Source organism: Morchella sextelata (genome assembly GCF_020137385.1).
Source record: "Morchella sextelata strain SCLS chromosome Unknown scls_17, whole genome shotgun sequence".
Lineage (NCBI taxonomy): Eukaryota > Fungi > Ascomycota > Pezizomycetes > Pezizales > Morchellaceae > Morchella > Morchella sextelata.
This window is the reverse complement of record NW_025408632.1, coordinates 668,589-684,578: the sequence shown is the minus strand read 5'-3', so window position 1 is coordinate 684,578 and position 15,990 is coordinate 668,589. Positions and strand designations below refer to the sequence as shown.

Genomic DNA, 15,990 nt, shown 5'->3' with positions numbered 1-15,990 from the left:
AGCCTACAGTTTCCGGTAGAATTATTGCGAAAACAGGGGTAGGCGAGTGCGCTAAAAAACGCCTAGCGAATATCAAAATTTGGGTGGCGAACGGGTGAGTGAATGTGAACAAGTGAGTGAACGAGTGTATAAATTTCTATTCTTCTATGACTACCAGCGGGTGTGCCCTCCATTTGCATCAATGACTGCCTGTATACGCTCTGGCATATTATCTACATATTTAGTGATCTCCTCTGCAGTAATAAGATCCCATTCTTCCAATATTGCTGTCCTAATCTCTTCTCTTCCTCTAGGCCTCGGTCTCCTGGTATTCAGGCGGTCCTTCAAGAGACTCCAAATGTTCTCAATTGGGTTTAGATCAGGTGAGGAGGGAGGCCAGTCAATGGTAGGTATCTGGAAGTATTCATGGTGTTGCTGTTATGCGGGTCATATCAGTCAAAGAAAAAGAAAAAAAATGCGGAAAAAGAAATACTTGACAGAATATGAATTGAGAACTCACCCGAGTAAGTGCTGCAGTATGAGCTGGGGCTCGGTCTTCCATCAACCATAACCATTGCCCATTTGCATGACTTTCCCAGAACCAGAAGGGGTGTATGAGGGGTACGAGGATATGATTGCAATATGTATGTGCTGTAATTGTCCCCCAGTCCTCTCTTTCCCATATCCTAATTGTTTTCCTTCCACCTGAGCCCAGAATACCCCCCCATATCATGATTGAATCCTTTTTCGCAAATTTAGGGGCAATACAATCATCATGCCATTCTTCCTCAACTGCACGAGTAACATATATCTTTCTGCGTGACCCTCCCAACCAGATATAGCATTCATCTGTCCATATTACCTTCCTCCAATCCTCTCTCGTCCAGTGGCGGTGTTGGAGTGCGAATCTTAGTCTTTTGTCTCTCTTGACTTGGTCCAAAAAAGGCTTTTTCCGTGCGATCCTACGATGATAGCCCTCTTTTGCAAATGCAGTCCGTAGGGTTTTGTCAGAAGCCTCAATTCCCATCTCGTTGGCGACTTCACTGTAGGGTTTCCGGCGATTTTCTGCTGTTGAAGTAGCTTCAAATACAAGCCTACGGCGGGTAGGAGTATCAATCTTTACTTTACGCCCACACCTCCCTACCCTCTGTGGTGTAGCTGGTCCCCTACATATCCCGTAGACAGTTGAAAGTGCTAGACCTTGGTCTCTAGCAATCCGTTGAAATGTCCAACCTGCATTATTTCGGAGTGCTTGTACATAGCATCGCTGCCTGTAACTGACATCTTCTGTCCGGATCGAGACCATAGGGAACAAGCTGTTAGTGGGGAAGGAGAGGAAACCGTCAAAGGTGCTTCACAGGAGTATCGAAGGCAATTCACAGTTTTTAAATTGATAACTCCTGCAAATTTTTTCTATCATTCTTCGTTCGCCACTATCTTTCAACCGTCGCCATCAACCATTGACGTTCACTTCCCACCAATAGGACCACTCGCCACCTTTCAAGACCCACAACCTTTTAGCGCACTCGCCTACCCCTGTTTTCGCAATAATTCTACCGGAAACTGTAGCTGTCTCATCTCGGTCCCAAAGTCTGAAACCACGACAAGGTAGCGATGTGCGAAGCTCATGGCTGGGAAATGCGGCGAGCTGCTTGCCCGGAGGAGACGTTTGCCAATAATCGAGTGTGCACTTTTCTAACTACGAAGAAGCTCCGTGAGGTACGAGCCTTGGCGCCAAGAAACATGGCACGAGACAGCCGTACAGGAAACGTGACTACAACTGTGGACTTAAGGCGGGAGAGACGTGACAAGCTGTCCTCAATTATATCGTATAAAGCTTTCTGTTCTAGTAGGTAGTCCTGTTAATATCACCATCGTCTCTTCTCTCATCCAATACTTTGGTCTTGCTACATATAGCATGCATTGTATATCTGGAACGGTGGCGTCATGGCCCCTGCAATATGCACATCTCTTCCACGACCGATCTTGGCGGGTTCTGGCATGTCTACTTTGGGGAGGATACCTATCGATCTTCATCTAGAGTAGGTAGAGCATCTCGGGGAGGACAGAGAGATCTCTCGGAGACCCACAGTCTACCCTGCTCTACTTGACCAACCGAAGTAACACAGACTCCTAGATCGTTCTCTATCTACTCTATTTAGAATATTAGATCATCATAACCCTCCCTGTCTGTCACTCGGCGGAACCTCCATAGCGTCATGTGAGTGAGGAGGCTGCTGTAATAATGCGCCCTTATCGATAACCCCGACACGGAGAATAATCCCCCCCTAATACAGCACTAGAACCCGATCACCGGTTGCTTGTTAATCAGAGATTAGAAATATAGGAAAGGACAAACAAGAAAGGGAAAGAAATGGAGTCCGAGACGTCTATGCCCTCCAGCTCCCCTTCCTCTCCTTTCCACTTCACACCACCAGACACAGACGTCGAAATGAGGAGCCTCACCGCACCAACAGCAGTCCACACAGACACAGATACAGACCCACGGCCCGAGAATGAAGAGAAGGCAGACACGCGCCAGTTCACAACGCGCGCAGTCGCCGTGGGCCTCCTCGTGGGCACGATCGTGAACTTCTCAAACATGTATTTTGGCCTGCAGAGTTAGTGATCTCTCCCCCGGGGGTGGTGCATACATACCTCTAGATCTGTATACCCCCATATCCACCAATGCCAACTAGCTAAACCGTCTCTCCTCCTATAGCCGGCTGGGTCTCCATGATGTCCATGCCCTCATCCCTGATCGGGTTCGCGCTCTTCAAGACCTTCTCCGCGCACCTCTCGTACCCCTTCACGCCCACCGAGAATGGTAATTGTCTCCCTACACCCCCCAGCGCAGTCAGTCAGCCCAAACTTACCCATAACCAGTACTCGTCCAGACTGTCGCAGTCGCCGTAGGCTCCATGCCCCTCTCCGCCGGCTTTGTCGGCGTTATCCCCGCCCTCGAAACCCTTCTCCTCCCCTCCGAGGGCGGGCCCCTCCACATTTCAATCCCCAAGCTCATCCTGTGGAGCATCGGCGTCGCCTTCTTCGGCGTCTTCTTCGCTGTTCCCCTGCGCCGCCAGGTCATCGTCAAAGAGAAACTTCCCTTCCCCAGCGGCACCGCAACAGCACTCATGATCGCCGTTCTCCACGGCAAGGACACCCGCAACCTCGTCGCCTCCTCCTCCACCTCCTCCTCCTCCACCTCCTCCCCCAGCGCCGAACCCGAGCGCCCACCAAGCGCCGAGGACCACGCCCGCAGCTGGAAATCCAAGACACGGCTGCTCGGCGGCGCCTTCTGCGTGAGCGCGGCCTACACGCTTGCCTCCTATTTCGTCCCTGTGCTGCGCAACCTCCCGGTCTTTGGGCGGGGGCTCGCAACGCACTGGCTCTGGGCGCTGAACCCAAGTCCTGCATATGTGGGGCAGGGTATCATCATGGGCACCTCGACGACGCTACATATGCTGCTCGGGGCGGTGGTGGGATGGGGCGTGCTGTCGCCGCTGGCGAAACACAAGGGCTGGGCGCCCGGGCCCGTCGACGACTGGGTGAAGGGCAGCCGCGGCTGGATTGTGTGGGTCAGTCTGGCAATCATGCTCAGCGACAGTGTCGTCTCGCTCGGTGGGCTGGTGCTGGAGCCTGCGGTGCGCGCAGTCATGGCACTACGAAGGCGTGGCGAGGGCGACGGAGGATCCTACCAGCGGCTTCTGCAGGGCGGTGATGAGGACGGCGCGCAGAACAGCTCCTACGAATCTGTCGCCGGGACACTCCACCACCGGCGCCCCCGCAAGCCGCACCACGACCTTCCCGAAGAGGAGGAAGCGGAAGACCTCCCCCCCTCACACCTCGTCTCCAACAAGACCGTCTTCATCGGCCTCTTCCTCTCCGGCCTTCTCTGCATCTTCTCCACAACCCTCGTATTCCCCACCGTTCCCCTCCCCGCCACTCTCACCGCCTTCACCCTCGCCCTCCTCCTCTCCATCATGGGCGTGCGCGCACTCGGCCAGACAGACCTCAACCCCGTGTCGGGCATCAGCAAGCTCACGCAGCTGCTCTTCGCCCTCATCACCCCCAGCGTGCTCACCAACCTCGTTGCCGGCGCCATCTCCGAGGCCGGCGCACAGCAGGCCGGCGACATCATGCAGGACCTCAAAACCGGGTACCTCCTCCGCGCCTCGCCCCGCGCACAGTTCCATGGCCAGCTCATCGGCTCCGTCGCTGGCGCGGTGGTCTCCGCCGTTGTCTACAGGCTCTACACAACGGTCTACCCCGTGCCTGGCGAGCTGTTCCAGGTACCCACGGCATACGTGTGGGTGGACTGTGCACGGCTCGTCAGCGGCGAGGGTCTGCCCAGGGGCGCGTGGACAGCCGCGTGTATTGCTGCTGCGGCGGGCGCGGCGGCAACGCTCGCGAGGGGGTGGGGGCTGAAGGGGTCGGCGTGGAGAGAGTGGGTGCCTGGAGGTATCGCGGTGGCCGTGGGCATGTATAATGTCCCGAGCTTCACGCTGGCGAGGGCCGTAGGCGGTGGGGTGGCATGGTGGTGGCAAGGTGAGGAGACGAGGTTGGTGATATTGGCGAGTGGGTTGATATTGGGGGAGGGCGTGGCAAGCGTGCTGTGTCTGGCGATGGCGAGTGTGGGCGTGCCGCACTGGTAGGTAGGGGTGCGTCATGGGGTGTCACTCGGGTGGGGGGTAAGTATGGTGTGTTTAGATAGATGCTGGGTTAGATTGTGCTTTTTTTTTGTATATTAGATGATTGCTAACCGCGTAGTTGATAAATTAATTAATTTTACAGGACTCACCTCGACTCCTCCTTCCTCCTCCGCTACTTGTAGATTTCTTTGTCCTCCTCCGCGGTGTTCTCTAACTAAACTGGTAAGACAGAAGCACCCGAATCGGCGATTTTGAAGAAGAAATAAGACTATCCTTGATAGTACCCGGGCCCGCGCACCAATGTTATCATTGCAAAAGGATCCAAGAGAGTGGTCTCATGCCGTATATAGAGATAGCCTAGATCAACGATATTGCAGCAGGAAGATAAGCTGGAAAGAAAAGAAGAGATTCTCTGTCCCAAGCGCCCTAACCCTATCCCTGGTGGTGAGCGGAGAGAGTCGTTTCCTAAAGACAACACAACACGATTTTCCGTGTGCTGAGATGTTCCAGGAATGATAGTGTGATAATTCTTTTATTATATACAATCTGGCCGCGGAGACTCTGGATAGCCTTCTCACTATCCCTTCCTTCGTCTGTCGATCGATACTAACCCATATTTCTATGATATAATAGAAGGTTGTAATTTTGGTGAGATACAATGAGATCAAGATAAAAAAAGCTTGGGGGCCTAGTAGCCATATCGGTCGGAGCAAATGGTTTATGGACGAAGGTTACGTTACCTGCTTACTTACTAACCCTAGCCCTCGGTTTATTGAAGAGGGTTGCGTTAGCGGCTTACTTACTAACCCTAACCCTCGGTCAGAGTAGGTACGGGAGCTGCGCTGCGCTTAGCAACGAGTATCTGAGTACTCTTACTCTACAAGGACTCGAAGTCGGGCTCTCAAGCCGCTGCGCGGCTTTCGACCCCTCCTTTCTCGCACTTGTAGTAGTCTTTTATATAGGAGACTGCTTTTACTACCCAATTCGAAGTACATAGTTTCGTCCCCAGAGTTATGTAAAACAATCTGTTGGCGGAGGTCGTTGATTATTTTTCGCGATATCGAACAGGATAACTACATCTACATACATCATGTCGTCTTGGCCTTTCTCACATTTCTCCCCATACCCTGAAGTAAACTTCAGGGCAAACGGTTTATGAAAGAGGGTTACGTTACCTGCCTACTTTATGGCGCCAGCCAACTTTAGCGGTGGGCAGCGTTACAGCTACGAAGGGATAAAAACACTAAATAGGTACATAGGTGCTCTACTTATCTCTCCAAATAAGAAGCATGGAGGACCTAAGCTACATGTACGTAGAGTAGGCCTCGCTAGAGTTTCATCCTCCACGTTCCACACCACCAAAGTACCAGAGCTCCCCACAATCATGAACTCTCAATCGCCGCGAGAGCCGACGCCAGCGGCGAATTCCGAAGACCGCCAAGCCTTATCTGTCTAGCGCTAACCCTATCTGTAAGCTGGGCCAAAAAATGAATAATATAAATCGGTTAAAGTGGCAGCTATCTCAATGGGGGCGTGGTTTAGTGGTATAATGCTTCTTTAGCATAGAAGCGGTCCGGGGTTCGATTCCCCGCGCCTCCATTTTTTTTCATTTTGACTTTTTATCTCTGGTATCGTGGGGAGCGTCAGTGAGTTGATTTTTTGGATGTGCGCTGTGAGGGCTGCGAATGGTGTCGGTCGCGAAACGGAAAATACCCCCCACCCTACCAATCACACCATGAAAAGAAATTAGATAGAGGAAAAATTAAAACGACCATTCTCCAGCTCTGTCGATTCTCTATATAGATTGGACATTCTATTTTTTGGTAATTTCTTATTTTTGGGGTACATATGCTAGCTAGCTAATCGAGGTATCTGTTACTGCTACCGAGATTAAGGGTTAGGGTTGGTGTGAGTGAGATACCATGTCTGCAAATCCGGTCACGTCCCGAGGGTATAGCATTGACAATCCGCGCCTTACAGAGCTCAGGGCCCGGGTAGAGTCAGTCACAGTACTTGGAACTCTCTCATCGAGAAAGTTTTCTAAATTGATGAGAATGCTAATTAAAAAAAAGTGTATGGAGGCTGGATGGATGTATGAAACTGAACAAATTCGTAAATGCCGTCCGTCTCAGGCTACAAAAAAAAAAAAAAAAAAAAAAAAACCTAACTAGCATAATTTCTATCCTCTCGAAAATTTGGTCCATACGAAACCTCCGGAATTTTTAAAGAAAAGCAAAACCTATACTATACGGGTGCTCAACCTAGCGTGAGAACTTTAGAATTTCTAGGGTGGCGGAAAGCCACATCCCCTCAAGATCAGAGACTCAAATTAGGTACAATCTTGTCCCTCTGATGACTTTGCCTGCATGTAATTATTACGGTGATTATGCCAGTCTATGCGCCATTATCACTCGCGTTGCTCACAGTAGGTTCCAAATATTTCCCAAAACATGTTGATATTCTTCTCGAGAGTCCAGGTATGCTCTATATAAAATTAAATACATACATAGTCAAGCGTGCAGGTAAACCGCCAAAACCAAATATCAACAATAAAGCACCCAAGAAACATCAACCCATCCCACTCATTAGAAAAGCTCCATTAAAATATACTCCCGCCTCATAAACCCCATACATCATTTGCTTACAACATAACAATAGCTGCGGCCCCAGAAATCAACAGAGCAACCAGACTGGTCATTCCAGAGATTGTGGAAGCCGAATTTGTGTTTGCGACGACTACACCAGTCGACGAGGCAGTCGCATTGGAAGAAGAGTTAGAGGCAGCCTGGGAAGACAATGCCGCAAGTGTTGATGTCGCCATGGTGGTAACAGCAGCTCCGGTAGCAGATCCGGATCCAGTCGCGGTGGCAGAGGCCTTTCCGGTCTTGGTGGCAGTGCTAGCGGCGTAGCCAGAGGCGCTTGGGACGGGCGTTATCAATTCGATTCTGTAACCATCGATGGAGAGCTCTCCACTGGGAGATGAAGCGGTCTTGATGTACGAGGAATAAGCCTCCTCATCAAAGGTCTTGGTCTCCCACCCAGGATTGGCGGTGATGGTGCTAGAAGCGTCCAAGTTTACACATCCAGGAGTGGCATATTGACAAAGATATCCTCTGCAGTTGCATCCGGATACTACATCATTGTCAATGTAAAGACTGTAGTATTCGTTGGCAGCCGCCCCAACCTCAGGCTGATCAGTGACGACAGAGCCTTCGGCGGTAATGGTGGCGTATTCATAGTAAGAATTGTCGGTGTCATAGTCACTGAGATCAGCGCTAAGATAACTATAGTATTCGATACTTGATGTTGGGGCGACAGTTGATGTTGGGACGACAGTTGCAGGGTCAACGTATCCGGGGCAGCCTGGGACGGTGGTCTTGGGAGGTGCACGGCCGCCGCCGCAGTCGAGGTAGGCAAGGGCGGTGGTAGCGGAGAAGAGGGCAACGAGGGCTGATGTGCGGTATTGCATTTTGAAAGGTTTTATTGATTATTAGATAACTGCAAGTGCAATTGATTGATTAATTAATAACGAATAGATAGCGATAGTTGAACGCTGGTTTGTTTCGTGAAACGAATGTGGGGGGATCGGACGGAATTAAAGTTGTCTGTCGAAAGAGTGGGACTACCGAAAGTTCGATGAAGAAGGGTAAAAAAGAGGAGGAAATGATAGAGACTTTATATCTTTATGATAGCACTAATGCAAGCTTAATATTTGATCACTTACCCTAAATGATTTTCTAGGAAAGGGAGCAGAGATCCGAGGTAGCCGAGACAGGGGCCTGGGGTTCGCTAGCAAGTGTGACTCTTCTTCAACAGTTGCAGTTAGATATAAGATTGTTGATCTCAATTGGGACATACACTAAACTGTACCGACGACCAGGTTTGTGGGCCCACGAGAGGGTCTCCTCTTTGTCTTTGATCTCCTCACCATTTTTTGCTGGAGGTCAACTGTGTCTGTAGGCACCCAAACTCACCTGGCATGGCCTTCAGTTCTCTGCCCATAAACATCGTCACATCTATCAGTCCCACAAAAAGGGTGAAAATAAAAGCAAAGCTCATATATACCTTCCTCACTCGGACGCCCCTGTGATCATGTTGCCACCAGCGCTTCCAATGAGTCAGGAACACGGCTCGTTTTTTACTTTAATTGCAAGGATATATAAATACCCGGTACCGATAGAATAACACCTTCTGGTTAACCATAACCGTCGAACAAATTTGAGTTTTAGACTTGCTAGCTCGTCCCAGATGGTCCAGGAAGAAAGACTTCCCCTGCACTTGGCAAAAGCTTGCTTCTTGAGGAACCTCGTACGGCATCAACCCGGGTATCCGACGGTTGATGATTTATCCTCTCACACCACTAGAGATAAAATCCTTAGTTTATTCTCAGGAGTTGAGAATTCAATCCGCGATATCCGGGGGCAGCCTGCGGATGCACTGTTATGTCTTCTTCCTATGTTCTATGTATTGCTGTTAGATTATCGATCACGGTACAGGTATGTATATATCGATATATAAAAGACTCGATATATAATATAATGAGTAGACATGTCCCTTGCATGAGCGTGAGATAGAAAAGGGTTGCAAGCATTATATCCCTTCTCCCGATTTCATACCCTCGTATATAACTAACTAAATGAAATGGCAAATTTAAACCTACTCAAGTGAGGTGTTGGACCCTCGGAACTTGGAAGCCCAGGATGGAAAGGAGTCCATCAAAAGGTGTATATAGGGCCCCACGTCTATCTGCTACCTCCGAAAAACTGATCAAAATCAGAGATCTAGGTGTTCCAGTAGTTTTGTTGGGCCTTCGGGGCTGCACAAGCAATATCGATACTTACTAGAAAAATAACGGCACCCACCGGCCTCGAAAGGTGCATACAGATTGCCGATTGCTCTGGGCAGAAATAAAGCGTTCAAGGGATAGATGCTGAAGTGTGATGAGACTTGGCAGGATTCGAGGTGTTTGTTGCCCTAGGACTAACAGCACCCCTCACGCCTTGGCGCTCCTCATTCTGTTCGTACAAATACCAGTGTTCCACCACTTGATAAACATTATCATTTTGATGGGCAGGGCGCACACTTTAGAAGGGAAGTTGATAGCATAGATAAAGGAATATTGAGTAAAAAGGTCGAATGCTGATGCCCATTCAGAAGATAACGATTCCGACAGAATAGTGGGGAGGTAAGAACAGGGACGTAAAATCCTAATTCTCAGCAGTTATAGGTCATATCTCTATCATGTAAGTCTAGTCTGGCGAACTTTAAGTTTCTTAGTTTCAGGCTGTACGAGCGGTACGATTCTAGTATTGCGAAATCTATGCCTGTGTCTTCATATATGGGCATATGTGCGATTTAGGGCTTCGAAGCTCTTCCTCTACACAACGTAGTCTAATGACTTATATATCCGCATTATTAATATTCGGCAAAGAGAGTAGTATCAGACCCCACGTCCTTCGAAAGATCGCGGCTACGGCAATCCGCGCCTACCAATAATAAACATCCAACCTCCCGTACTCGACTAAACTTATATCGTCAAAACTGTGCAATATGAGCAACGGTATATTCCCCGAACCACATACATGCTCTGTCAATATGCGGGGTCGGGCTCTCCAGTCCAATTACAACCCCGGTTTACCAGCCAGCCCCCGGGAGTTCCAATCCAGTCGGATATCTCCATCGTCTTCTCAAAGACATTTGTTTAGTGCCGATGCACGAGTAATGGTGACGTAGCTGTGTGCATCACTCATCGAGGCCTGGACACCAGGATATAGGTACGTTCAGTGTGCCTCATGAGCGATCACTCGAATCTCGTGCCGTGCTGTGCCTTGAGGATTTGATTAAATCTTCCAATAATGTTCTTCCAGGTATGCATACAAGCAATTATTCTCGTTTCAAAAATAGAATCTACGATAGTTGGCATCTAGCTGCCAAGATCGAGATCCGAGGAGGAAGTGAAGCAAAACAAAAATCCACCAGCCGTAGAGAATCCATATGAAGCTGCTTTTCCTTTCTATACCCCGCCCCCCCCTGGATATACATAGCCAAATGAAAGCCCTCAAAACCAGTGAGCTAGGGGTGTAATACGGAATCCAGGCTAGGTGAGTTAAAATGGCGGCCCATATCAGCTATCTAAACAGCAAAATAGCAGCTCAAGTCGCTCTACTCATCTACCCTAGATACCGCAGTACCTAATATGTACATCCTCATTTAGTTAGATTCAAACCAGTTCTTGGCGGTGTCTACTAGTATCTTCCTAACGTTTTTGAACTGGGCCATTATTGCATACACCCAAAATCATGAGCTTGGCGTATTTTTGTATGGCATGCACTATCAGTCGCGTCCACAAACGTCAGGAAAATACGAGTACGGCACATACATATGTACATACATACATGTACTCTACATATGAACTACATGTACGTGAGATTTCTTAATAGCTTGGCGAAATACGATGCCAAATAATTAAAGTGTGCTAGAAAAACAAATACAACCATGCAAGAGTACTCTAAAAGTACAACCAATCAAACAAATTTTTGGACTTTCCCTCCCTATAAAAAAACATAGCGCACTGATAATGGATCCCCGAACATTAATATGATGTGAAAAATAAAAATGCCCGAATTCCCTATCCCTTATTTCCGCGATCTTCCTCATGGAGACTACTATAATACCGCATGTAGTAAGCCCAAGAATAAGAATGACTCTCCCATTCTGGCCCATTACGTCGGTGGATACGTACATTCACAAGGGAACTGAGTGGTAAATGAGGCGTTTATGACGCATTTAGAGTAGCAAACTGAAATGAACCCCCAGAATAAAAGAAATAAATAAATAAAACTCCCAGGCTGGATGGATAGTTGTACTAATAAGATGAAAATGAGCAACAACGAACAATGAACATCTAATAAGGACGGCAAACTCGATCCAAAATGATGCTTTTGTTAAAAGAAAAAGCAGACAGTGGATAACAAACGAAAATGTAACTCAGTCTGTGAGTGTGGAAATTAAGGAAAGAGATCGACAAAGTACTGAAATCATGAAAAAAGGTAACCCGTGCTCCTAAAAATAGATAGAAGAGAAAAAAAACCACCTGTACTATCCTTACCAAATCCCAATAATGTCGAGGGGAACCAACAAAAAAAAGTTATCAAAATACGCAAGATATATGTAAAGCGCCTGAACGTGCAGTAGATCAGGTAATCAACACACAGATCCTAAGAGCACTGAGAGTAGTAGCAGTAGAGGCAGTAGAGGCAGTAAACGACCTCTAACGACATAGGGGAGATCACGCAAAAAAATAAAAAAATAAAAAATACTCAAAACACCCTGCAATGATATCTTTGACAGAAGTGTTTGCAAATCCCATCGTTCCAGAGCAACCAACAATACTGACACTGCGCCAAGCCCAGTAAAAAAAAGTACAGAATGAGAAACGGCATATATCCACATTTGTTCTCCAAAGTCCCCCCCAGTGATGCACACTGGACAAATATCCCTTCAATTCCTCGCTCGCAATTGTCAAAATACCGCTGCTAAACCGTGTCGAGAATTCCTTTTCGAAAATCTTTTGTTTGTTCGCCCATCGCCACTGTCACCAGTGCCACGTGCTTGTTGGTGCGAATGACTGGTGATTGCCTCAAGAGTGAGGGTAGATGAAGGGCTGGACAAGGTGCTCGCCATAAAGCTATCGTCTGGTGGGTGATTTGCACTAGCGATTTCCCGGGCACGATCTATTGTTTCCAGCCACTCGCTCGCTGAGGTCTTTGGATCTTCAAAGGTGTATGTTTTGTCGCGCTGAAAAATACCGTCAGTTATTTACCCACTCAGCAACCAATCGTGTAATAGGTCTTACGGTATCAATAGCCCAAGTGCTGTCAGTAACCTTCCTCGCAATGACGCCTGACCCTTGTAGGTTGATCTCCATCTTCATTTTTTTGTCACCACCCGAGGCTGCAACGATGGCTCTGGCGCAGGTTGTAATCATCACCAATCTTTGACGTTTCTTGCTGTTGTTTCCAGTAAAAAACCGGGCAAACTTTTTGGGTGCTTCTACATGACTATTAACACCCCCCTTTCCATCCGGAGAATGAGGTGCCGGACTAGTGTGTACAACAGCGTTACCCAGCTTCAATATCCGCTCATTAGACCTAGTCAAAACTGGAGACCATTCAATATCAAGCTGGCTTGGTGGTGCCAGTTCGGTGATAACACGAGGAGGCTGAGGCCTAGAGCCCGGTGGCCCTCCATTCGATGATGCTCCATTCCGGTGAGATGAGGAGTTAGATGCGGAGGCATAATCGTCAAGTTTGATTATTTTTGCTTCTGTTGGTGGTGCGACGTACGGCTTTAGCCTCGGCGCCTTCTGTTTCCAAAGTTTTCGACCCCACTCAACCCCTTCAAAAAATTCGTGGTTTTTGATATGTTCTATGCTTAGCCTTTTCGCAGGGTCCAATACCAACAGTCTTTCAACCAAATCCTTCGCCACCGGGGGAAACCCTTTTGGAAATTCGTATTCCAGGTTGACAATTTTCTGGAACGTTTGATATTCATTCCCCGCCTTGAAAGGTGGCCGTCCAGAGAGTAACTGAAAGACTATACACCCAAATGCCCACAAATCAGAAGCCTTACAAGCTGCCTTGTAAGTCAAAAGTTCCGGAGAAACATATTCTGCCGTTCCCACAAATGAATTTGCTTTCGCGTCATCACCTTCTGTTTGGTCATTAGGATATGAACCTGCACCATTAGCTGAATCCCCATTCGTTCCGTCCCCTGTCTTTTCTGGTGGATCAAGAATCTTGGCGGTTCCAAAATCCGTTATCTTGACGCGCATCTGGTCGTCGAGGAGTACATTTTCGGGTTTCAAATCGCGATGAATAACGCCTTTTATATGCATATACTCAATTGTGTCCAAAATTTGTGCAGAATAATACCGAGTGCACTCTTCATCGAAAGTAGTCATCTTCAGAATTAATTAGTTTTACACAGCCTGAGATAAATAATGAATGGATTTGTAACGTACCCTTTTCAGGAAACCTAAAAGCTCACCACCCGCCGCAAGATCTAGCACAAAATACAAACTTCTCTCGTCCTGAAATGTATAATACAATCGTACTACCCCCGGATGTTCCCCCAACCTATTCAAGGTGTTTTTCTCAATATTGACGTATTTGACCTTTTTTTCTTTGATGATGTGTCGTTTATCAAGGACCTTAATGGCGTATTCTTTCAGTGTTGTTCGATCAGTAGCAGCAACAACCTATCACATTGTCAGCCAAAAGAGGACAAAAATCGAATATTTTTCGAAACTCTAAACATACAGTACTGTAGCTTCCTTCTCCCAAAGTTCTCCCAAAGTTGAAATCTTTAACCCCTTTCTTCACTACACGTGTGACCGTGTTCCCGTTAGCATCGACGTCCTTTTGGATCCCCATAGCTGCACCCTTCTCCTTCCATTCATCACTGCTCGCGAGAGGTCCATTCTCGTTATACATTCCTCCTCCTCCCCCTCCACCTTCTTCTCCACCGGATCTTATTGGGAGTGGTATTCCCCTGCTGCTTCCTACACGAGGGGGGTACGGACCTGTTGGATGGGATTGACGGTAGGACCTGTCTGTGTTGGAACGCTCTCTTTGTGTCTGTCTAGAAGCTGCTCCAGAAGGGCCTGATAATGATCCTCGCGAGGGCTCACGAGTCATGCGAGCATAGTCGGGATACATTTGAGGATTCGAATTGATTGACGCGGAGGACGAAACGTTTTGCGAGGGGTAGCCAGAGGATGCATTAGATTGATATGGCCCTGGGGCAAACTGGGAATTCGATCTTGACGGCGGAGTGGGTGGGGGGTATGTAGAGCGAGGCGGTGGCACTGAATGCTGCGACCCGACAAAAGATGAGCTTGGAGACTGGCTCCCAGCTGGCGCATTGCTTGTTGGTGAATTTGCAGAGTAGTTTTGGTGAGAATAAAAGGAGTGAAGATCTGGGATGTGAATAGTAGAAGTGTTGTTTGAGTTTGACGAAGTTCCCGTACGGGGTGACGGGGGAGGCGAGTCTTCTGTCTGATTTGCAATCCGCAGCCCCCCTAGCGCCTGCGAGAGGTTCAAATCACCCTCCATTTATTCTCTCTGTTTGTACTTGAGCTTTATCTCACAGTTGTTTCGATTAAACCAGTCCAGTCAAGAGCTGCTATTGTTAATTCAAGGCCGATGTTTCTACCTAGAGTTGTGATCTAGAAAGGGGTAGGCAGCGGGTGACGGGGGTGGGGGTAGTAGCGAGTGTGATCCGAAGGTCGAAATTTCTTGAGGGTTTGGTGTGTGGGAGCTAAGCAAGCTGGGTTGCGCTATGCCTAGATTCTAAGATTAAACGAAACAGAACGGCCGGATCCTCAGAAACTTATTGAAGTGATTTCAATATTTTCAATTGCAGCCTTCCATGAATTCAGCAGAACACGATATAGAGGACTATTATCGTTGTGGAGCAGCAGGAGAATCGCGAGGCTGAAAGTAGCCGGCTTGTATCGGCTCTACGGTGCGCAATCCCCAGAGAATTCGGTAAACTGTCGGCGATTAATTCAGAAAGAACCTGCTGAATTGGGTTGGGTGTTCAGCCGTGGAAAGAACGTAAGAGAAGTGAACGACCCTCCTTCTGTCTTCTTCTTCTTCTTTTTCTTCCTGAGGTTTCTGGAGACGCTAGGTGACTCGAGGAAGGGGGGTGTGAAGAAGTTATTGTAGTGTATAAGGGGAGTGAAAGGGATAGTGAGAAGGGATTTGATGGAGGAGGTAACGGACGACGATGGTTGGATTGATGACTGGGGGGCGAGAGGGAGGTGATGAGGGCCAGCTGCAATGACGCTCCTCCAGATGGGTCGTGATATGGATGTGATGTTCAGTCGGAGGGTAGAGAGAGCCGAGAGAAATAATGGAGGGCCGGGCAGCGAGCAAGCAAGGGAGGCGAAGTTGTCAAGGTGTTCGCCCGTATATTCACTCACGCCTCTCTACATACGTGTAGAACCTATCACTATTCTTTCCTCCCAAGACCCCTCAAGAGCCCTAAAATAAGAAAAGAGACATCACTTACTCCACCCCCTCCCCCCCGATATAGTCGTAATGCACGATGTTGAAAGAATTATGCGCTCATCTAATATGTGTTGAATGACTGTATGTATGTGCTTCCTTTGCTTTTTATGGACTACTCCACTCTGCTCTATATGTAGACATTTCACCCACTCAAGAACAATAGGTACCTACAATGGGTAGAGCACAGCTAAGTCCACATTATCTTCACGAATCATCGCAGAGATGTAGAGATACACGTGCGACAGGGATTGACACGCACTGCTGCCTGGCTAGGTAATCTTGGA

General features: G+C 48.1%; 3 protein-coding genes across 3 annotated transcripts; 1 reads left to right on the top strand and 2 right to left on the bottom strand.

Moving 5' to 3' along the window:
* Positions 1-2,353: 2,353 nt before the first annotated feature.
* On the top strand, positions 2,354-4,634 carry H6S33_004300 (uncharacterized protein; the record flags this gene model as incomplete). The annotated part of the gene is made up of 3 exons (XM_044835646.1): positions 2,354-2,600; positions 2,702-2,806; positions 2,866-4,634. The coding sequence occupies 3 exons, from the start codon at positions 2,354-2,356 to the stop codon at positions 4,632-4,634; spliced, it is 2,121 nt and encodes a 706-aa protein (XP_044691038.1).
* Positions 4,635-7,272: 2,638 nt separating this feature from the next.
* On the bottom strand, positions 7,273-8,100 carry H6S33_004299 (uncharacterized protein; the record flags this gene model as incomplete). The annotated part of the gene is made up of 1 exon (XM_044835644.1): positions 7,273-8,100. The coding sequence occupies one exon, from the start codon at positions 8,098-8,100 to the stop codon at positions 7,273-7,275; it is 828 nt and encodes a 275-aa protein (XP_044691037.1).
* A 4,052-nt stretch (positions 8,101-12,152) lies between these two features.
* Positions 12,153-14,746, bottom strand: H6S33_004298 (uncharacterized protein; the record flags this gene model as incomplete). The annotated part of the gene is made up of 5 exons (XM_044835643.1): positions 12,153-12,428; positions 12,487-13,593; positions 13,654-13,890; positions 13,952-14,013; positions 14,215-14,746. 5 exons carry the CDS (start codon positions 14,744-14,746, stop codon positions 12,153-12,155), a joined length of 2,214 nt encoding a protein of 737 aa, XP_044691036.1.
* Positions 14,747-15,990: the final 1,244 nt, after the last annotated feature.